The sequence below is a fragment of the Pseudophryne corroboree genome, chromosome 8 (assembly GCF_028390025.1).
Source record: "Pseudophryne corroboree isolate aPseCor3 chromosome 8, aPseCor3.hap2, whole genome shotgun sequence".
Lineage (NCBI taxonomy): Eukaryota > Metazoa > Chordata > Amphibia > Anura > Myobatrachidae > Pseudophryne > Pseudophryne corroboree.
The window spans coordinates 234,047,043-234,070,023 of NC_086451.1; the positions used below are offsets into that span (position 1 = coordinate 234,047,043).

The following is a 22,981-nucleotide window of genomic DNA, read 5'->3' on the forward strand; positions in this document are numbered from 1 at the left end:
AGCGAGGGTTAGGAAAACTGAAGCGCTGTTTGTTCTGTATACTGCCAACAGAGTTGGAGCGCCTGCTTCAAAGCAGACTATTGCTTGCTGGGTCTGTAACCCGATTCAGCAGGCGCATTCTACGGCAGGATTGCCATTGCCTAAATCGGTTAAGGCCCATTCCACTAGGAAGGTGGGCTCGTCTTGGGCGGCTGCCCGAGGGGTCTCGGCATTACAGTTGTGCCGAGCAGCTACTTGGTCGTGGTCAGACACCTTTGCAAAGTTCTATAAATTTGATACCCTGGCTGAGGAGGACCTCCCGCTTGCTCAATCGGTGCTGAAGAGTCATCCGCACTCTCCCGCCCGTTTGGGAGCTTTGGTATAATCCCCATGGTCCTTACGGAGTCCCAGCATCCTCTAGGACGTTAGAGAAAATAAGATTTTACACTTTCCGGTAAATCTATTTCTCGTAGTCCGTAGAGGATGCTGGGCGCCCGTCCCAAGTGCGGACTTCTTCTGCAAGACTTGTATATAGTTTTTGCTTACATAAGGGTTATGTTATAGTTTCATCGGTTTAGACCGAGACTATGTTGTTTGTTCATACTATTAACTGGGTAGTTATCACAAGTTATACGGTGTGATTGGTGTGGCTGGTATCAATCTTGCCCTGGAATTCCCAAAAATCCGTTCCTCGTACTGTCCAGCTCCTCTGGGCACAGTTTCTCTAACTGGGGTCTGGAAGAGGGGCATAGAGGGAGGAGCCAGTGCACACTCAGAGTCCAAAGTCATTCTTAAAGTGCCCATGCCTCCTGCGGAGCCCGTCTATTCCCCATGGTCCTTACGGAGTCCCAGCATCTTCTACGGACTACGAGAAATAGATTTACCGGTAAGTGTAAAATCTTATTTTTTTCTCTTCTGTTTGTGAAGGTGAAGTAGATGTTGCGGGTAATTTCTTTTTCTTAATGTTTTTAGACGCGATTGATATCCCTGCTCTTTTTCCTCTTTTTGTACGTCTGGTCTTCTTTGAGGTACTCTGGATCATAACCTCCTTGATCCTCTCCTTCTTCCTCAAAAAGGGGGCTGAATGTGATCTCTCTTTCGACGTTCTTCAATATTTTCTTGATGTTGTCTTTTTTCATCTCTCCTTAAAGTGCCATTTGGGTTATTTCTGAATCGTTCTGGTGTTTTTCTCGGTTCTGGTGTAGGCCAACAATCGATGGTCCATTCTTTTGTCCTCAATGTGGATTTTCCTCTTTGGAAAGTATTTCTTGTTGTGTATTGGTGGTATGACGGAGATCTTCTTTTCTCACGATCATTATCGTACCGATTAACACCAGTTCTTCCATTGTGTTCATCAGCTCCTGACGTATGTGGGTCTTCTTTACGCCGATAATCTCTTTCTCTTTGGTGTCCTCTATTATCATATTCTCCTCTCCTCCACCATACCCTCTGTGGTCTATGCCTATATTCCTGATAATGGGTTCTTCTTCGATCACCTGTTGTTCTTTCTGATATCGGATAGTGGGTACGACGGGTTTCTTCATTGATTTGGTGTGTGGTGTCTTTAGTTGAATTAACTGGTTGTGTTCTCTGTCTTTTGGGTTTCGACACTCCGAAACGATAGAGGTCACAATCTCGCTGTCATTTCTTTTGTTTTTTCTTTATCAGTTCCTTGGTGTTTTGTTCCATTTTAGATGACAATTCTTTCTCCAGTTCCTCAAATCTTGATAATTTGGTGAAAGGTTCAATATTAGTTTGAAATGACTCAATTCTCTCCTTTTATTTCTTTTAATTTCAATGTTCTTTCTTTTAGAATTAAGTAAATTAATGCGAATGAACACGTATCCAAAATGGCGGACCATTCTATAATAAATTCTTCCGAAGTGTCCACAAATGAAGGATGTTTCTCTACACGGAGTCCTTTGGGGATCAGTTGTTCGGCCTTGTATTTCTCTAAGGTCGCAATTTCCCACCAAAGACGGTTCTCTTTAAGGAGCCAATCCGTAATTCTATCCATTAGTTTCTAAGTTTTCTTCATTCGTGATAAATTCATCCCTATTGAAATGGGTTTCAAAGGCTACTTTTAAGTTCGTCATTTCTTCGTTTAATATGTTGTAGCATACTGCAGCAATATCCTCCTCTTAGTTAGGGAAATATGCAGAACAGAAAAGGAAGAATTGAGGTGGATGGTTGCGCTGTAAGGATTTATGCAGGCCTGGGGGTAGTCTGGGAGTTCCCTTCAAACTCCAAACGGTAAAAATGCACTTAATAATAATAAAATTTGTAAAGTGACTCCTCCCACTTGTAATGTAATGTACCTGCTTGATGTGAATAAAATATGAATTTTAATACTACACAATGATTAAAAGTGAGACAAAAAACAGAACCCAACATGGGAAACAGAGTCCTACCAATATGATAATCGGAGCCGCAGGTGTTATGAATGCAAGGTATTTCCCGGGAACAATACCCTGCATGTGGCTCCGTCAGGCATGTTCCCCAGTGGTCCCTTTCACAGTCAAGGATGTCCAGAAGCACAGGAAAGTGCTGGAAAGCAGGTGCCGACGCGTTTTGGGACATCAAAGTCCCTTTTTCAAGGCTGTATGCTTCCAGTGTGTCAGGAGGAGCAGCAATTTTAACACCTTGGCTGGCAAAACTGACACCATATATAGCCCCAGAGGCTATATAGGTGTAAATTACCCCTGCCAGAATAACACAAAAAGCGGGAGAAAGCCTGCCGAAAAGGGGGCGGAGCCATCTCCCTCAGCACACTGGCGCCATTTTCCCTCACAGCTCCGCTGGAAGTATCGCCCCCTGGCTCTCCCCTGCAGTCCTGCACTACAGAAAGGGTAAAAAAGAGGGGGGGCACTAAATTTAGGCGCAGTATATATATAATACAAGCAGCTATAGGGGAAAACTCTGTATACTGATATCCCTCTGTTATATAGCGCTCTGGTGTGTGCTGGCATACTCTCCCTCTGTCTCCCCAAAGGGCTTTGTGGGGTCCTATCCTCTGTCAGAGCATTCCCTGTGTGTGTGCTGTGTGTCGGTACCGCTGTGTCGACATGTATGATGAGGAAAATGATGTGGAGGCAGAGCAAATGCCTGTAAATGTGTTGTCACCCCCTGAGGGGTCGACACCTGTGTGGATGGACTTATGGAAGGAATTACGTGACAGTGTCAGCTCCTTACATAAAAGGTTTGACGACATAGGACAGCCGGCTACTCAGCTTGTGACTGTTCCAGCGTCTCAAATGTCATCATGGGCTTTAAAACGCCCGCTACCTCAGATGGCAGACACAGATGTCGACACGGATACCGACTCCAGTGTCGTCGACGATGAGACTAGTGTACCCTCCAATAAGGCCACCCGTTACATGATTGAGGCAATGAAAAATGTATTGCACATTTCTGATAGTACCCCAGGTACCACAAAAAAGGGTATTATGTTCGGTGAGAAAAAACTACCAGTAGTTTTCCTGCATCTGAGGAATTAAATGAGGTGTGTGAAGAAGCCTGGACTTCCCCCGATAAGAAATTGATAATTTCTAAACGGTTATTGGCAGCGTACCCTTTCCCGCCAGAGGATAGGTCACGTTGGGAAACATCCCCTAGGGTAGATAAAGCGCTTACACGTTTATCAAAACAGGTGGCACTACCGTCTAAGGATACGGCCGCCCTAAAGGATCCTGCTGATAGAAAGCAGGAGGCTACCCTAAAAGCTATATATACACACACGGGCATTATATTGCGACCAGCGATTGCATCAGCATGGATGTACAGTGCTGCTGCTGCGTGGTCAGATTCCCTGTCGGATAATATTGATACCCTGGATAGGGACAATATTTTGCTGACAGTAGAGCATATAAAAGACGCTGTCTTATACATGCGCGATGCACAGAGGGATATTTGCCGGCTGGCATCAAAAATAAGCGCAGTGTCCATTGCCGCCAGAAGGGGGTTATGGACTCGGCAGTGGTCAGGTGATGCCGATTCAAAAAGGCACATGGAAGTTTTGCCTTATAAGGGGGTGAAACTGTTTGGGGATGGTCTTTCAGATCTCGTTTCCACAGCTACGGCTGGGAAATCGACATTTTTGCCACAGGCTACCCCACAGCAAAAGAAAGCACCGTATTATCAAGTACAGTCCTTTCGGCCCCATAAACACAACAGGGCTCGAGGCGCATCCTTTCTGCCGAGAGGCAAAGGTAGAGGGAAAAAGCTGCAGCATACAGCCAGTTCCCAAGAGCAAAAGTCCTCCCCCGCGTCCGGTAAGTCCACAGCATGACGCTGGGGCTTCACAGGCGGACCCGGGTACGGTGGGGGCCCGTCTCAGAAATTTCAGCACACAGTGGGCTCTCTCACAGGTGGATCCCTGGATCCTTCAAGTAGTATCTCAGGGGTACAGGCTGGAATTCGAGACGTGTCTCCCCCCCCCCCCCCCCCCCCCCCCCCCCCCCCCCCCCCCCCACCGTTTTCTAAAATCTGCCTTACCAGCAACTCCCTCTGCCAGGGAGGCAGTGTTGGTGGCTATCCAAAAACTGTAATCACAGCAAGTGATTGTCAAGGTACCCCTCCTTCAGCAAGGAAAGGGTTACTATTCCACAATGTTTGTGGTACCGAAACCGGACGGTTCGGTGAGACCCATCTTAAATTTAAAATCCTTGAACACGTATATCAGAAAGTTCAAGTTCAAGATGGAATCGCTCAGGGCGGTTATTGCGAGCCTGGACGAGGGGGATTACATGATCTCTCTGGACATCAAGGATGCCTACCTGCATGTCCCCATTTACCCCCCTCACCAGGAGTACCTCAGATTTGTGGTACAGGACTGTCACTATCCGTTCCAGACGCTGCCGTTTGGGTTATCCACGGCACCGAGGGTCTTTACCAAGGTAATGGCCGAAATGATGATACTCCTTCGCAAGAAGGGAGTTTTAATTATCCCGTACTTGGACGATCTCCTGATAAAGGCGAGGTCCAAGGAACAGTTGGTAGTGGGGGTAGCACTTTCTCGGGAAGTGCTGCAACAGCACGGCTGGATTCTCAATATTCCAAAGTCACAGCTGGTCCCGACGACACGTCTTCTGTTCCTGGGAATGATTCTGGACACAGACCAGAAAAAAGTGTTTCTTCCAGTGGAAAAAGCCGAGGAGTTGTCATCTCTAGTCAGAGACCTCCTAAAACCGGGACAGGTGTCGGTACATCAATGCACACGAGTCCTGGGAAAAATGGTAGCTTCGTACGAAGCAATTCCATTCGGAAGGTTCCACGCAAGGACTTTCCAGTGGGACCTGTTGGACAAATGGTCCGGGTCCCATCTCCAGATGCAACAGCGGATAACCCTGTCCGCAAGGACCAGGGTGTCGCTGCTGTGGTGGCTGCAGAGGGCTCATCTACTAGAGGGCCGCAGATTCGGAATACAGGGCTGGGTCCTGGTGACCACGGATGCCAGCCTTCGGGGCTGGGGTGCAGTCACACAGGGAAGAAATTTCCAAGGACTGTGGTCAAATCAGGAGATTTCGCTTCACATAAATATTCTGGAGCTAAGGGCCATTTACAATGCCCTAAGCCAAGCAAGGCCCCTGCTTCAGAACCAACCGGTACTGATCCAATCAGACAACATCACGGCGGTCGCCCATGTAAACAGACAGGGCGGCACAAGAAGCAGGAGGGCAATGGCAGAAGCCACAAGGATTCTCCGATGGGCGGAAAATCACGTGTTAGCACTGACAGCAGTGTTCATTCCGGGAGTGGACAACTGGGAAGCAGACTTCCTCAGCAGGCACGACCTTCACCCGGGAGAATGGGGACTTCATCCAGAAGTCTTCCAAATGCTGGTAAACCGTTGGGAAAGACCACAGGTGGACATGATGGCGTCCCGCCTTACCAACGGAGGAATTTCAACTGGGTCGATTCCTGCATTTCCTGCAAGCAGGGGTGACGACGGGCCTCAAATTGGGGTCCATTAAGGTCCAGATTTCGGCCCTGTCGATTTTCTTCCAGAAAGAACTGGCTTCACTGCCTGAAGTTCAGACTTTTGTCAAAGGAGTTCTGCATATTCAGCCTCCTTTTGTGCCCCCAGTGGCACCTTGGGATCTCAATGTGGTTTTGGAGTTCCTGAAATCACATTGGTTTGAACCACTTAAGACTGTGGATTTGAAATATCTCTCGTGGAAAGTGGTCATGCTGTTGGCCCTGGCTTCGGCCAGGCGTGTGTCAGAATTGGCGGCTTTGTCCTATAAAAGCCCTTATCTGATTTTCCATATGGATAGGGCAGAGTTGAGGACTCGTCCTCAGTTTCTACCGAAGGTGGTATCAGCGTTTCACTTGAACCAGCCTATTGTGGTGCCTGCGGCTACTAGGACCTTGGAGGATTCCAAGTTACTGGACGTAGTCAGGGCCCTGAAAATTTATGTTTCCAGGACGGCTGGAGTCAGGAAAACTGACTCGCTGTTTGTCCTGTATGCACCCAACAAACTGGGTGCTCCTGCTTCTAAGCAGACTATCGCGCGCTGGATTTGTAGCACTATTCAGCTGGCGCATTCTGCGGTGGGACTACCGCAGCCTAAATCTGTAAAAGCCCATTCCACAAGAAAGGTGGGCTCATCTTGGGCGGCTGCCCGAGGGGTCTCGGCTTTACAACTTTGCCGAGCTGCTACTTGGTCAGGGGCAAACACGTTTGCAAAATTCTACAATTTGATACCCTGGCTGAGGAGGACCTGGAGTTCTCTCATTCGGTGTTGCAGAGTCATCCGCACTCTCCCGCCCGTTTGGGAGCTTTGGTATAATCCCCATGGTACTTACGGAGTCCCCAGCATCCACTAGGACGTCAGAGAAAATAAGAATTTACTCACCGGTAATTCTATTTTTCGTAGTCCGTAGTGGATGCTGGGCGCCCATGCCAAGTGCGGATTGTCTGCAATACTTGTAAATAGTTATTGTTACACAAATCGGATTGTTATTGCGAGCCATCTGTTCAGAGACTCCGTTATCATACTGTTAACCGGGGTTCCTATCACGAGTTATACGGTGTGATTGGTGTGGCTGGTATGAGTCTTACCCGGGATTCAAAATCCTTCCTAATTGTGTCAGCTCTTCCGGGCACAGTGTCCTAACTGAGGCTTGGAGGAGGGTCATAGGGGGAGGAGCCAGTGCACACCAGATAGTCTTAAATCTTTCTTTAGATGTGCCCAGTCTCCTGCGGAGCCGTCTATTCCCCATGGTCCTTACGGAGTCCCCAGCATCCACTACGGACTACGAGAAATAGAATTACCGGTGAGTAAATTCTTATTTTTATCTCAGGTTTGCACTGGTATACAGTCAGTATCAGTTTCAGGCACTACCGTTCGGTCTCTCCATGGCACCGTGGGTGTTCACCAATGTGATGGCAGAGATGATGGTTCTCCTCCGCAGACAGGGAGTGAACATAGTTCCATATCTGGACGATCTGCTGATAAAGGCGTTGACCAGGGAGACCTTGTTACAGTCCATTGCTCTCACGTCTCGCCTGATCAGGGAACATGGTTGGATTATGAACCTTCCGAAGTCACATTTTGAGCCAACAAAGCGATTCGTCTTTCCTGGGGATGATCCTCGACACGGAAGTGCAGAGGGTGTTTCTACCGGAGGAGAAAGCGTTGATGATTCAAACAATGGTCCGGGATGTCCTGAAGCCAGCCCGGTTATCGGTTCATCAGTGCATTTGCCTTCTGGGGAAGATGGTTGCCTCCTACGAGGCTCTACAATATGGAAGATTCCATGCTCGATCCTTCCAACTGGATCTCCTAGACAAGTGGTCGGGGTATCACCTACATATGCACCTGAGGATACGTCTGTCGCCGGAAGCAAGGCTTTTCACTCCTCTGGTGGCTGCAAATATCTCACCTTCTGGAGGGCCGCAGGTTCGGGATTCAGGACTGGATCCTTCTAACCACGGACCCAAGTCTCAGGGGTTGGGGCGCATTCACTCAAGGGGAAACCTTCCAAGGAAGGTGGTCAAGCCTGGAATCCAGTCTTCCAATAAACATTCTGGAACTAAAAGCCGTGTACAACTGTCTTCTACGAGATCTGACCATTCAAGTACAGTCGGACGATGTAACGACGGTGGCTTTAATAAACCGACAGGGCGGAACGAAAAGCAGAGCTGCAATGTCAGAGGTAAACAGAATCTTCCTCTGGGCAGAAAGGCACGCACTGGCTCTGTCAGCAATTTTCATTCCGAGAGTAGTCAACTGGGAAGCGGACTTCCTCAGCAGACATCTAGGAGAGTGGGGCCTCCATCCGGAGGTGTTCACGGTGGTGATACATTTTTGGGGTGTACCTCAAATAGACATGATGGCCTCATGTCTCAACAAGAAGCTTTAGAGGTATTGTTCCAGGTCAAGAGACCCGCAAGCAGTGACAGTGGACGCCCTGGTGACTCCGTGGGTGTTCCAGTCAGTGTACGTTTTTCCTCCATTTCCACTCATTCCAATGTTTATAAAGAGAACAAGAGTTCAGGCAATCCTCATTGCTCCGGACTGGCCAAGAAGGGCTTGGTACTCGGATCTCCTGGATCTACTGCTGGAAGATCCGAGGCCTCTTCCTCTCGGGAGGACCTTCTGCAGCAGGGTCCGTTTGCTTATCATGACTTACCAAGGCTATGTTTGACGGCATGTAGGTTGAACGCCAGATATTAGCTTGGAAGGGCATTCCGAACAATGTTATTCCTTCCCTGATACAGGCTAGGAAAGGAGTAGCGTCTAAACATTACCTTCGCATTTGGAAAAAGTATGTGTCTTGGTGTGAATCCAAGTGGTTTCCTACGGTGTGGTTTCAACTTGGGCGGTTTCTCCTCTTCCTGCAAGCAGGTGTGGATGTGGGCCTACGTTTAGAGTCCGTAAAGGTCCAGATTTTGGCCTTATCCATTTTTTTCCAGAAACAGCTGAGGTTCAGACTTTTTTTTGAAAGGGGTTCTGCACATCCAGCCTCCCTTTGTGCCACCTACGGCACCGTGGGTTCTTAACGTTGTGTTGTAGTTCCTCCAATCGGATTGTTCTCACGTGGAAGGCTGTCACTTTGTTGGCCTTGGCTTCTGCTAGACGTGTGTCAGATTTGGGGGCTTTGTCTTGTAAAAGTCCCTACTTGATCTTCCATGAAGATCGAGCTAAGCTCCGGACACATCAGCAATTCCTTCCAAAGGTTGTGTCGGCTTTTCATATCAACCAACTGATTGTGGTGCCAGTTGCTGCTGACTCCTTAATTCCATCAAAGTCCTTGGATGTTGTAAGGGCTCTGAAGATTTATGTGCAGAGGACTGCTAGTCACAGAAAATCGGACTCTGTTAAGGCCCACTCTACTCGTAAGGTGGGTTCTTCCTGGGTGGGTGCCCGAGGTGTCTCTGCTTAACAGCTTTGCCGAGCGGCTACTTGGTCTGGGTCGAACATGTTTGCTAAGTCTGCAAGTTCGATACTTGGACCGAACCTTAGGTCATCAGAGGCCAGTCAGTTCTTCAGGAGCTTCCGTGCTCTCCCTACCATTCTGGGAGCTTTGGTACATCCCCATGGTACTAATGTGGACCCCAGTATCCTCCTAGGACGTAAGAGAAAATTGAATTTTAATTCCCTACCAGTAAATTCTTTTCTCGTAGTCAGTAGAGGTTGCTGGGCGCCCGCCCAGCGCTTTGTTACCCTGCAGTGTTTACTTGGTTCAGTACTGCTTTGTTCTTAGTTAAGTACTGCGTTTTTATTTGGTTCAGTCATGTTGTTGTTCAGCTGTTGCTGAGTTTTTTTCAAGCTAGTTAGCTTGGTTTGCATTGTTTGTGTGAGCTGGTGTGAATCTCGCCACTATTTGTGTAAAATCTTTCTCTCAAAGTTGTCTGTCTCCTCGGGAACAGTTTCTAGACTGAGTCTGGTAGGAGGGGCATAGAGGGAGTAGCCAGCCCACACTATTAATCTCTTAAAGTGCCAGTGGCTCCTAGTGAACCAGTCTATACGCCATGGTATTAATGTGGACCACAGCATCCTCTACGGACTAAGAGAAAAGGGTTTATCGGTAGGTAATTAAAATCCTATTTTTCCTTTATACAAGAGTTATTGCCATCACAGATTCTCATCAGATGTTATCTGTCTTATAGAAGCGCTCAGATAGCGGACCTGCAGCAAAAGTTGCTGGATGCAGACAGTGAGGATGAGCGGGTTAAGCGGAGATGGGAAACAATCACTAATATTACGGAAGCCAAGTGTGCTCTAAAATATTTAATGGCAGAGGTAGGTTACTGGGACCACTCCAGAACTGTATTTTGTTACTACATATGTGTCCTCTTACATCCTTGCTGCAGTCACGCTAAACAGCCGTTCAAATCACGCCATGCTGTGGCAGGACTCTGTAGCGCCGTGTGTTTAGTTTTTTTTTTGTTTTTTGCATCTTTTGCCACGAAAATTCATCTTAGACGCAATGTAATCCAATAGGACGCAGTAGCAGCCACTGCTGATTAAAATATGTGGCATGCCTATATTCTGTGTGTGACTGCGACTGTATTTGCATAATGCTATGCTACAGTGTTTTCCTTGAAAACACTGGAACGTTTCAGTTTGGATTCAAATGGAGCCGCTATTACACACAGAATATAGGCATGCCGCATATTTTAATCAGTAGTTGCTGCTCCTGCGTCCTATTGCATTACATTGCATCTAAGATTAATTTTTTGCTGCAAAATACGTAAAAAATTATGCTCAGCACTACAGAGGCACACGGCACTCACACGTTATGTGTAACACGACTTGTATTGCGAGGAGCAAAGTTGTAAGAGGACACGTATGTATTCTCATCCATGGTACATGAGATGTAAATATCCTAACTCACATTCTCCTAATTTGACTACTGTTCATTCAGCTTATGAGGTAACTGCTGTATACTAATTTGTTTTTTTATTTCCAAACAATATACTAGCTGGTCTCTGCTAAAGTCCAGGTTAGTAAATTGGAAAGCAGCGTGAAACAGAGCAGGGCTCACTCTGCTGATCTGCAAAAGACTATCTTTGAGGACAGAAATCAAATGGCTGAAATGGAGACTGAGCACCAGAGCCAGCTTGTGGAACTTGAACAGCAGCACCAGGAAAAGGTAACTTTAATTTCAGTGGCTCCTGAACTATAATGGCCATTTTAGCAGGGTGTTTGCATTCTTTGCTGTCCATATTCAGAAACCAACAAAGAGCAAATATATATGCTTTTAACAACTTGCCTGACGTGGTCGCATCAGATGCATCCATGCCAGGCTGGATTTTCCTTGACATAGTCACATCTGTTGTGACCAGTCAAACGCCCTCTGGGCAGCTCCATCCACAGTTTGTATTGGGATGGGTGATGCAGGAGTGCCCTATCACTGCTTGCCACAGTGACCAGTGGTTAAATGGACTCTTTATGGACACTTTTTTCTCTTACGTCCTAGAGGATATTGGGGTCCACATTAGTACCATGAGGTATAGACGGGTACACTAGGAGCCTTGGACACGGTAAGAAATCAGTAGTGTGCACTGGCTCCTCCCTCCACGCCCCTCCTACCAGACTCCGTTTAGATAATGTCCCCGGAGGAGCCGGTCACGCTCCTGAAGAGTTTTCTGCATTTATTATCGATTTTGTTGTTGTTTTCAGGCAGGGTTGAATGGCACCAGCCTGCCTGCTTCGTGGGACTTAGGGGGAGAACGGCTCCAACTTCCTGGAGAGTTAATGGTCCCGTTTCGCCTCTGTCGGTACACTGAGCTGCTGAGGGAGTTATTCGCAAGCCACACCACGGCGCAGCGTACCCTCCCGCAGCATGCCTCCACCCCTAACAGAGCCAAAAGAGAGAAGAGTGGTGAGGACAGCGCCGGCGCCCCGGTTAGCGGGTCGCCGGCAGGAATGGCGGCACAAGGATAAGAGCGCAGCACTGAGTACAGGTTGCGCTCCAGTGGGCTCAGAAGGGCTTGTGGCTGCGTGTGTACCGCTGTGAGGGGCGCGCTGAGCCACCAATGATACCCACACTGGCACCCCTGGCTGAAAATTACCTCAGGCCAGTCTAAATAAAAGCGGGAAGCTGAGCACCTGTCACAGGGAATACAGGCCCTGTCACAGGGAATACAGGCCCTGATAGAGGCCATCAGAAATGTCCTGCACATTCCTGACAAGATGGCAGAGGTGGAATCCTTTTTTAATGTAAAAAAGAAATCCTCAGCTACTTTTCCTGCATCAAAGGAACAGAATGCCCTGTTTGAAGAAAATTGGGCTAACCCTGACAAATTTCAGATCCCTAAAAAGGTTGATTACATCCTTTCCCCTGGATGATGGGAAGAAATGGGAAAATGTGCCGATTTGTCGACGCATCGTTATCTAGGTTGTCACGTAAGATTGTCTTACCTGTGCCTGGGGCAGCATCTTTAAAGGACACAGCTGACCGCAAAATTGAAAACACTCTCAAATCACTGTACATGTCGGCAGGCTGGCCCAGAGACCCACTATTTCTTGCGCAAGGATCATTAGAGCCATTGTAGAATGGTCAGGTAACCTAATTGACAGTTTTGGATACCTTATTCAGGGGGAACATTGTTTTACTCCTGCAGCATAACCAAGATTCTGCAAATTTTATGGTGGAGGCCTTAAAGCAGAGGTTCCCAAACTGTGTGCCGTGGCTCCCTGGGGTGCCTCGGGACACTTACAGGGGTGCCCTGGGTTGGCGGTCCAGGACCAATTCAAATTATTCATGGTCAATATAATAGGCAAAACCAGTGTCTGTTTGCTGCCAGTCATAAAATATGTGGCCAAACAAAAGCAAATCTTGTCCCTCACCACACAACTGGCCCTAAGGATGACATTAAACGCGATCTACTAAATGTAATATTTCTTTCTAAATTTCTCAATAAGAAATTTCTCATACGTCCTAGACGATGCTGGGGATGCTTCAAGAACCATGGGGTAGAGACGGGATCCGCAGGAGACATGGGCACACTATAAGACTTTGAATGGGTGTGAACTGGCTCCCCCCTCTATGCCCCTCCTCCAGACTCCAGTTAGATTCTGTGCCCAGTGAGACTGGATGCACACTGAGGAGCTCTCCAGAGTTTCTCAGAGAAAGACTTGATTTGGGTTTGTTATTTTCAGGGAGACCTGCTGGCTACATGCTCCGTGCATCGTGTGAGTGAGGGGAGAGAAGCAGACCTACTTCTTAAGAGTTCACGGGCTCTGCTTCTTATGCTACTGGACACCATTAGCTCCAGAGAGTTCGATCACTACGGTACGCCTAGCTGCTTGTTCTGGGAGCCGCAACGTCGCCCCCTTACAAAGCCAGAAGATAGAAGCCGAGTGAGTATGAGAAGAACTGAAGACTTCAGTGACGGCAGAAGAGATACCGCGCATATCACAGCACTGGAGGGCGCAGGGGTGGCGCCCTGGGCAGCATGAGACCTCAAATCAGACTGGCATGAGTGGTAACAGTGCTCCGGGCCCTAGTTAAGGGACCCCAGCCAGTATAAACATAAATTTGAGCGGGACTGAAGCGCGCCATGTAGTGGGCGGGGCTTAGCCGCACAGCTCTGACCAGCACCATTTCTCTCTCCTCAGAAGCTGCAGAGACGCTGACCCTGTCCTCCACACTGCTTTACCAGTAACAGGGTGAAAAGCGGGGGGGGGCACAAGTAATTTGGTGCCGATTGATTTATATAAAAAGCGCTAACAGGTCTGGGCAGTCACTTTACTGGCCTCAGTACTGGGATAGGCGCTGGGTGTGAGCTGGCAGAGCTCTCTGTGTGTCCCTCTTTCAGGCTTTATTGTGGGTCTGTCTCCTATAGCCCCAGTGTGGTTGTGGGTGTCGGTACGTGTGTGTCGTCATGTCTGAGGCTGAATACTCTTCCCAGGAGGAGGCTGGAGTGGGAACAGAAAAGGCTGTGAGAGTGACCGTGTGGGCACCGCCGACTGATGATTGGGTGAATATGTTGAGTGTTTTAAATGCAAACGTGACTAAGTTGACTAAGAGATTTGATAAATCTGAGTTTAAGAACCAAACATGGAGGAAATCCATGGAAGATGCTTTGTCACAGACCCAGACCCCTTTGGGGTCACAGAAACTTGCATTTGCCCAAATAGTAGATACAGATACCGACACGGACTGTGATTCCAGTGTCGACTATAGTGATGCCAGATTACATCCAAAACTGGCTAAGAGTATTCAGTACATGATTTTGGCGATAACAGACGTATTAAATATCACTGAGGTCCCTGCTGTCCCTGATACTAGGGTCTGTATGTATAAAGGAAAGAAACATGAGGTAACGTTTCCTCCCTCTCATGAACTGAACGCGCTGTTTGAAAAGGCTTGGGAAAATCCTGACAAAAAGATTCAGGTTCCCAAAAGAATTCCAGTGGCATATCCGTTCCCCTCTCGGGACAGGGAAAGGTGGGAGTCAATCCCCACGGTAGACAAAGCTTTATCGCTTCTATCCAAAAAGGTGGCGCTTCCGTCCCCTGACACTGCAGCCCTAAAGGATCCTGCAGATCGTAAGCAGGAAAATACACTAAAATCCATTTGTGTCACTACAGGGTCGCTACTTAGGCCTGCCGTTGCATGGGTGAGTAGCACTATTGAAAAGTGGGCAGATAACTTGTCATCTGAGGTAGATTCCCTTGACAGGGATAGTGTACTTTTGACTCTGGGTCACATCAGGGACGCTGCAGCATATTTAAAAGAAGCTGTAAGGGAGATTGGCCTTTTGGGTTCAAGGGCCAATGCCATGGCGGTCTCAGCAAGGAGAGCTTTGTGGTTACATCAATGGAATGCTGATGCTGACTCTAAGAAGGCGATGGAGGCTCTACCGTTTAATGGTAGGGTTTTGTTTGGCGACTGCCTCACTGATCTGTTGTCTACGGCTACCGCGGGTAAGTCTTTATTTTTACCTTATGTCCCTGCACAGCAGAAGAAATCGCCTCACTATCAGATGCAGTCCTTTCGGCCCAATAGATTCAAAAAATGGACGTGGGTCCTCCTTCCTTGCTGCGAGGAAGAGAGGTCGGGGAAAAAGGTCACATGCTGTGGCAAGTTCCCAGGAGCAGAAGTCCTCTCCAGCTTCTACCAAATCCACCGCATGACGCTGGGGCTCCTCTGCGGGAGTCCGCATTAGTGGGGGCACGTCTCAAACTCTTCAGTCAGGTCTGGGTGCACTCGGACCTGGATCCCTGGATAGTAGACATAGTAACCCAGGGGTACAAGTTAGAGTTTCAAGACGTGCCCTCTCACCGATTTTTCAAATCGGCCTTGCCAGCTTCTCTTCCAGAAAGGGAGATAGTAAGAACTGCGATACTAAAGTTGTGTCAAAATCAAGTGATTGTCACGGTACCCCCGTCTCAACAGGGGAAGGGTTTTATTCGAGCCTGTTCGTGGTCTTGAAGCCGGATGGCTCAGTCAGACCGATTCTAAACCTAAAATCCCTCAATTTCTTTCTAAAGAAATTCAAGTTCAGGATGGAGTCTCTACGAGCAGTGATCTCCAGTCTGGAGGAGGGGGATTTTATGGTGTCGGTCGACATAAAAGATGCATGCTTACATGGCCCCATATATACTCCACATCAGGCTTACCTGAGGTTTGCTGTGCAGGATTGTCATTACCAATTTCAGACGTTGCCGTTTGGTCTGTCTACGGCTCCGAGGATTTTCACCAAAGTAATGGCGGAAATGATGGTTCTCCTGCGCAAGCAGGGAATCCCAATTATCCCGTACTTGGACGATCTCCTCATAAAGGCGAGGTCCAAGGAGAAATTGTTGAAGAATGTTGCCCTTTCACTGACAATTCTGCAACAACACGGTTGGCTCCTAAATTTGCCAAAATCACAGTTGGATCCAACGACACGCTGTCGTTCCTGGGTATGATTCTGGATACAGAATTGCAGAGAGTTTTTCTTCCAGTGGAAAAAGCTCTGGAAATACAGAACATGGTAAAACAGATTCTGAAACCGGCAAATGTGTCAGTTCTTCACTGCACTCGGTTGCTGGGGAAGATGGTGGCAGCCTACGAGGCCATTCCGTATGGCAGGTTCCATGCCAGGGTGTTTCAGTGGAACCTGCGGGACCAGTGGTCCGGGTATCACCTGGACATGCACCGGAAAATATTTATATCTCCCAGGACCAGAATTTCCCTTCTGTGGTAGCTGCACAGTTCTCACCTTCTGGAGGGACGCAGGTTCGGGTTTCAGGATTGGATCCTGGTGACCACAGATGCAAGCCTCCGAGGCTGGGGAGCAGTCACACAGCAAGGTTGGGAGGAAGAGAAAAGAGAAGAATCTGTATGGTTGACGCGTCAACCATACAGATTCTTCTCTTTTCTCTTCCTCCCAACCTTGATGTACGTATACTGTAGTTGACAGCACCCCCATATACATAGCATTGTCTGAAATACAAGAAAGGGGTCTTTTTGAGTGGTTGTAGGGTGACGATTCCCTTACACCCACAGCATAAGAACAGGATATAGTGAATGTGCAGATACCCAACCTCTGTGAGCAGTCACACAGGGAAGAAACTTTCAGGGAAAGTGGTCAAGCCAGGAAGCTTGTCTACACATAAATATTCTGGAATTAAGAGCCATCTACAACGGCATACTGCAAGCAGAACATCATCTTCGAGGTTTGCTGGTTTTGATTCAGTCCGACAACGTGACAGCAGTGGCGTACATAAACCGCCAAGGCGGAACAAAGAGCAGTGCGGCGATGGCCGAGGCCACGAAGATTCTTCGCTGGGCGGAAAGACATGCCAGCGCTCTTCATTCCAGGAGTGGACAACTGGGAAGCAGACTTCCTCAGCAGGCACGATCTCCATCCAGGAGAGTGGGGTCTTCATCAAGAGGTCTTTGCAGAAGTGACAAGTCGTTGGGGAGTTCCTCAAGTGGACATGATGGCGTCCCGCCTCAACAAGAAACTTCAGAGATATTGTTCCAGGTCAAGGGACCCTCAAGCGATAGTGGTGGACGCCCCAGTGACACTGTGGGTGTTTCCGTCGGTCTGTGTGTTCCCTCCACTTCCACTCATTCCAAAGGTGATAAAAATTATAAGAAGAACAAGGGTTCAGGCGATCCTCATTGTTCCGGATTGGCCAAGACGGGCCTGGTATCCAGATCTTCAGGTGTTTCTCATAGAAAATCCCTGGCCTCTTCCTCTTCGGGAGGACATGTTACAACAGGGGCCGTGCGTGTATCAGGACTTGCCGAGGCTGCGTTTGACGGTGTGGCGGTTGAACGCCAAATCCTAGCCCGAAAGGGTATTCCCAGTGAAGTCATTCCTACACTTCTTCAGGCTAGAAAAGAAGTAACGGCAAAGCATTACCACCGTATTTGGAGAAAATGTGTGTCTTGGTGTGAATCCAAGATGGCTCCTACCGAAGAATTTCACCTGGGGCGTTTGCTCCATTTCCTACAAGCAGGTGTGGATGCGGGCCTAAAGTTAGGCTCTATTAAAGTACAGCTTTCGGCCTTGTCGATCTTTTTTCAAAAAGAATTGGCCTCCCTTCCAGAAGTTCAGACCTTCGTGAAAGGCGTGCTGCACATCCAAACCTCCCTTTGTGCCCCCAGTGGCACCATGGGACCTTAATGTGGTGTTGCAATTCTTGCAATCACATTGGTTTGAACCTTTGCGCAAGGTTGAGTTAAAATTCCTTACTTGGAAAGTGGTTATGTTGTTGGCCTTGGCGTCTGCAAGGCGAGTGTCTGAGTTGGCGGCTTTGTCTCACAAAAGCCCCTATTTGATTTTCCATGCTGATAGAGCAGAGTTGAGAACTCATCAGCAATTTCTGCCAAAAGTGTTTTCGTTATTTCATGTTAACCAGCCAATTGTGGTGCCAGTGGCTACTGACGCCTTGGCGGAGTCAAAGTCTCTCGATGTGGTCAGAGCTTTGAAGATCTATGTCGCCAGAACGGCGCAGATTAGGAAAACAAAGGCTCTGTTTGTCCTGTGCGCTCCCAACAAGATTGGGGCTCCTGCTTCTAAGCAGACTATTGCGTGCTGGATTTGTAATACGATTCAGCAGGCTCATTCTGGATTACCGTTACCGAAATCGGTAAAAGCCCATTCTACCAGAAAGGTGGGCTCATCCTGGGCGGCTGCCCGGGGCATCTCTGCGTTACAACTTTGTCGAGCTGCTACTTGGTCGGGTTCAAACACCTTTGCGAAGTTTTACAAGTTTGATACCCTGGCTGAGGAGGACCTCTTGTTTGGTCAATCGGTGCTGCAGAGTGATTTGCACTCTCCCGCCCGTTCTAGAGCTTTGGTATAAACCCCATGGCTCTTGAAGCATCCCCAGTATCCTCTAGGACGTATGAGAAAATAGGATTTTAATACCTACCAATAAATCCTTTTCTCTTAGTCCGTAGAGGATGCTGGGCGCCCGTCCCAGTGCTGGCTGTATCTGCAGTTGGTTATAGTTACGCTCATGTTGCGTTGAGTTCAGTCAATCTGTGACTGTTGTTTGTCATGCCGTTGCATGCGTTGTTGTTGAATGCCATGTTGTACGGCGTGTTAGTGGTGTGAGCTGGTATGTATCTCACCTTAGTTTAAAATAATTAAATAAATCCGTTTCCTCTAAATGTCCGTCTCCCTGGGCACAGTTCCTATAACTGGAGTCTGGAGGAGGGGCATAGAGGGAGGAGCTAGTTCATACCCATTCAAAGTCTTATAGTGTGCCCATGTCTCCTGCGGATCCCGTCTATACCCCATGGTTCTTGAAGCATCCCCAGCATCCTCTAGGGACTAAGAGAAAAGGATTTACCGGTAGGTATTAAAATCCTATTTTTTGGCCTAGCGGTGCCATGAAAAAAATTCTGATATTCTAGGGCGCCGTGATTCAAAAAAATTTGGAAACCACTGCCTTAAAGGAAATTGGTTTGCTCAACGCACGCACCACTGCCATGGCAGTGTCAGCACGCAGGAGATTGTGGCTACGCCAGTGGACTGCGGATGCGGACTCCAGGAAAGTAATCTGCCTTTCATAGGAGAGGTCCTGTTTGGGGATGAACTAGATCACAGGTTCTCAAACTCGGTCCTCAGGACCCCACACGGTGCATGTTTTGCAGGACTCCTCACAGAATCACAAGTGACATAATTAACTCCACCTGTGGACCTTTTAAAATGTGTCAGTGATTAATTAATACACCTGTGCACCTGCTGGGTTACCAGCAAAACATGCACTGTGTGGGGTCCTGAGGACCGAGTTTGAGAACCACTGAACTAGATAAGCGAATATCCAAGGCTATGGCAGGTGTAAATCTACGTACCTTCCTTCCGCTACACCCCCAGCTAGGAAAACCTACTCTTCTCCAACTCTGCAGTCCTTTCGGACAGCAAGGTTTAAAGGCAAGTTCTTCAAATGTAATAGAGGTAAAACCAGGAATCCAGCAGCTGCAGGTTCACAGGAACAGACATCCGGGTCTGTTTCCTCAAAGCAAACAGCATGACGGTGGACCGCACTGCCTGGAAGACAGGCAGGTGGGAGCACGGTTAAGTTTTTTTCTGTCACGTTTTGGCAACGTCTTGCCAGGACCCCTGGGTCACAGACCTTATTACCCAGGGATACAGACTGGAGTTTAAGGAACTCCCACCTCACAGATTCTTCAAATCAGGCTTACCAGCTTCTCTGGAAGCATGTGTGATTTTACAGGCGGCAATTTAAAAACTGGTGTTGACTCAGGTCATTGTCCCAGTTCCACTACAACTACAAAACAAGGGTTATTTCTCTAACGTCCTAGTGGATGTTGGGGACTCCGTAAGGACCATGGGGAATAGACGGGCTCCGCAGGAGACAGGGCACTTTAAGAAAGAATTTGGATACTGGTGTGCTTTGGCTCCTCCCTCTATGTCCCTCCTCCAGACCTCAGTTTGAATGTGTTTTCGGACGAGCTGGGTGCTACTAATTGAGCTCTCCTGAGCTTGCTAAAAAAGTATTTTGTTAGGTTTTTTTTATTTTCAGAGAGATCTGCTGGCAACAGATTCTCTGCTACGTGGGACTGAGGGGAGAGAAGCAGCCCTACTCACTGAAGATAGGTCCTGCTTCTTAGGCTACTGGACACCATTAGCTCCAGAGGGATAGTACACAGGATCGCACCCTTGGTTGTCCGATCCCGGAGCCGCGCCGCCGTCCCCCTCGCAGAGCCGGTACACAGAAGCAAGAATACTTCGAAATCGGCGGCAGAAGACTCCAGTCTTCATATGAGGTAGCGCACAGCACTGCAGCTGTGCGCCATTGCTCCCACACTAAACCCACATACTCCGGTCACTGTAGGGTGCAGGGCACGGGGGGGGGGGGCGCCCTGGGCAGCAATTAGAGACCTCTTGGCAAAAGTGGGCATATATACAGTTGGGCACTGTATATATGCATGGGCCCCCGCCATATTTTTACACAGAAACGCGGGACAGAAGCCCGCCGCTGAGGGGGCGGGGCTTCTTCCTCAGCACTCACCAGCGCCATTTTCTCTCCACCGCTCCGCTGAGAGGAAGCTCCCCAGGCTCTCCCCTGCAGAATCACGGTAGAAGAGGGTAAAAAGAGAAGGGGTGCACATAAATTTAGCGCAAAAACAGTATATACAGCAGCTACTGGGTTAACACTAAGTTACTGTGTGATTCCTGGGACATATAGCGCTGGGGTGTGTGCTGGCATACTCTCTCTCTGTCTCTCCAAAAGGCCTTGTGGGGGAACTGTCTTCAAATAGAGCATCCCCTGTGTGTGTGGTGTGTCGGTACGCTTGTGTCGGCATGTTTGACGAGGAAGGCTGTGGAAACAGAGCGGGAACAAATGAATGTGGGGTCGCCGCCGACTGCGCCGACACCCGATTGGATGGATATGTGGAAGGTTTTAAATGATAATGTTACTTCCTTGCATAAAAGGTTGGATAAAGCTGAAGCCTTGGGACAGCCGGGGTCTCAGCCCATGCCTGATCCTATGTCGCAGAGGCCGTCAGGGTCTCAGTAGCGCCCACTATCCCAAATTGTTGTCACAGATATCGACACGGATTCTGACTCCAGTGTCGATGGCGATGATGCACAGTTACAGCCTAAAATGGCTAAAGCCATCCGTTACATGATTATAGCAATGAAAGATGTGTTGCACATCACAGAGGAAACCCCAGTCCCTGACAAGAGGGTTTATATGTATGGGGGAAAAGGCAGGAGGTGACCTTTCCCCCTTCACATGAGTTAAATGAGTTATGTGAAAAGGCTTTGGAATCTCCAGATAGAAAACTGCAGATTTCCAAACGGATGCTTATGGCGTATCCTTTCCCGCCAACGGACAGGTTACGCTGGGAATCCTCCCCTAGGGTAGACAAAGCTTTAACACGCTTATCCAAGAGGGTAGCCCTGCCGTCACAGGATACGGCCACCCTAAAAGATGCTGCGGATAGAAAGCAGGAGGGTATCCTGAAGTCCATTTATACACATTCAGGTACCTTACTAAGGCCGGAAATTGCGTCGGCCTGGATGTGTAGTGCTGTAGCAGCATGGACAGATACCTTATCTGAGGAACTTGATACCTTGGACAAGGATTCTATATTACGAACCCTGGGCATATAAAAGACGCTGTCCTATATATGAGAGATGCTCAAAGAGACATTAGCCTACTGGGCTCTAGAATAAATGCAATGTCGATTTCTGCCAGAAGGGTCCTGTGGACTCTGCAATGGACAGGCGATGCCGACTCAAAAAGGCACATGGAGGTTTTACCTTACAAGGGTGAGGAATTGTTTGGGGACGGTCTCTCGGACCTGGTCTCCACAGCTACGGCTGGAAAGTCAAATTTTTTGCCATATATTCCCTCACAACCTAAGAAAGCACCGTATTACCAAATGCAGTCCTTTCGATCACAAAAAGGCAAGAAAGTCCGAGGTGCGTCCTTTCTTGCCAGAGGCAGGGGTAGAGGAAAGAAGCTGCACAATACAGCTAGTTCCCAGGAACAGAAGTCCTCCCCGGCTTCCACTAAATCCACCGCATGACGCTGGGGCTCCACAGGCGGAGCTAGGCCCGGTGGGGGCGCGTCTCCGAAATTTCAGCCACAAGTGGGTTCACTCCCAGGTGGGTCCCTGGGCTTTAGAGATTGTGACTCAGGGATACAAGCTGGAATTCGAAGAGATGCCCCCTCACCGTTACCTCAAATCGGCCCTGCCAGCTTCCCCCTTAGAGAGGGAAATAGTGTTAGCTGCAATTCACAAATTGTATCTTCAGCAGGTGGTGGTAAAAGTTCCCTCCTTCAACAGGGAAGGGGTTACTATTCGACCATGTTTGTGGTACCGAAACCGGACGGTTCGGTCAGACCCATATTGAATTTAAAATCCCTGAACATATACCTGAAAAGGTTCAAGTTCAAGATGGAATCGCTCAGAGCGGTCATCGCAAGCCTGGAAGGGGGGGATTTTATGGTGTCTCTGGACATAAAGGATGCATACCTTCATGTCCCCATTTATCCACCTCATCAGGCGTACCTCAGATTTGTGGTACAGGATTGTCATTACCAATTCCAGACGTTGCCGTTTGGTCTCTCCACGGCACAGAGAATATTTACCAAGGTAATGGCGGAGATGATGGTGCTCCTGCGAAAGCAAGGGGTCACAATTATCCCATAATTGGACGATCTCCTCATAAAGGCGAGGTCCAAAGAGCAGTTGCTGATCAGCGTAGCACGCTCTCGGGAAGTGTTACAACAGCACGGCTGGATTCTAAATATTCCAAAATCGCAGTTGATTCCTACGACTCGTCTGCCCTTCCTGGGCATGATTCTGGACACAGACCAGAAGAGGGTTTATCTCCCGATGGAGAAGGCTCAGGAGCTCATGACACTGGTCAGAGACCTATTAAAACCAAAACAGGTGTCGGTGCATCACTGCACGCGAGTCCTGGGAAAGATGGTGGCATCATACGAGGCCATTCCCTTCGGCAGGTTCCATGCGAGGACCTTTCAATGGGATCTGTTGGACAAGTGGTCCGGATCACATCTACAGATGCATCGGCTGATCACCCTATCCCCCAGGG

At 48.5% G+C, this 22,981-nt stretch overlaps 1 protein-coding gene across 1 annotated transcript in view; it reads left to right on the forward strand.

The window, feature by feature from the left end:
- The window catches only part of KIF4A (kinesin family member 4A), a 579,230-nt gene that overhangs the window by 352,924 nt on the left and 203,325 nt on the right, over positions 1–22,981 (forward strand). Inside the window, exons 23-24 of the mRNA XM_063937105.1 lie at positions 10,097–10,229; positions 10,912–11,082. Coding sequence (XP_063793175.1) covers positions 10,097–10,229; positions 10,912–11,082 — 304 coding nt within the window. The remainder of the gene's footprint in view (positions 1–10,096; positions 10,230–10,911; positions 11,083–22,981) is intronic.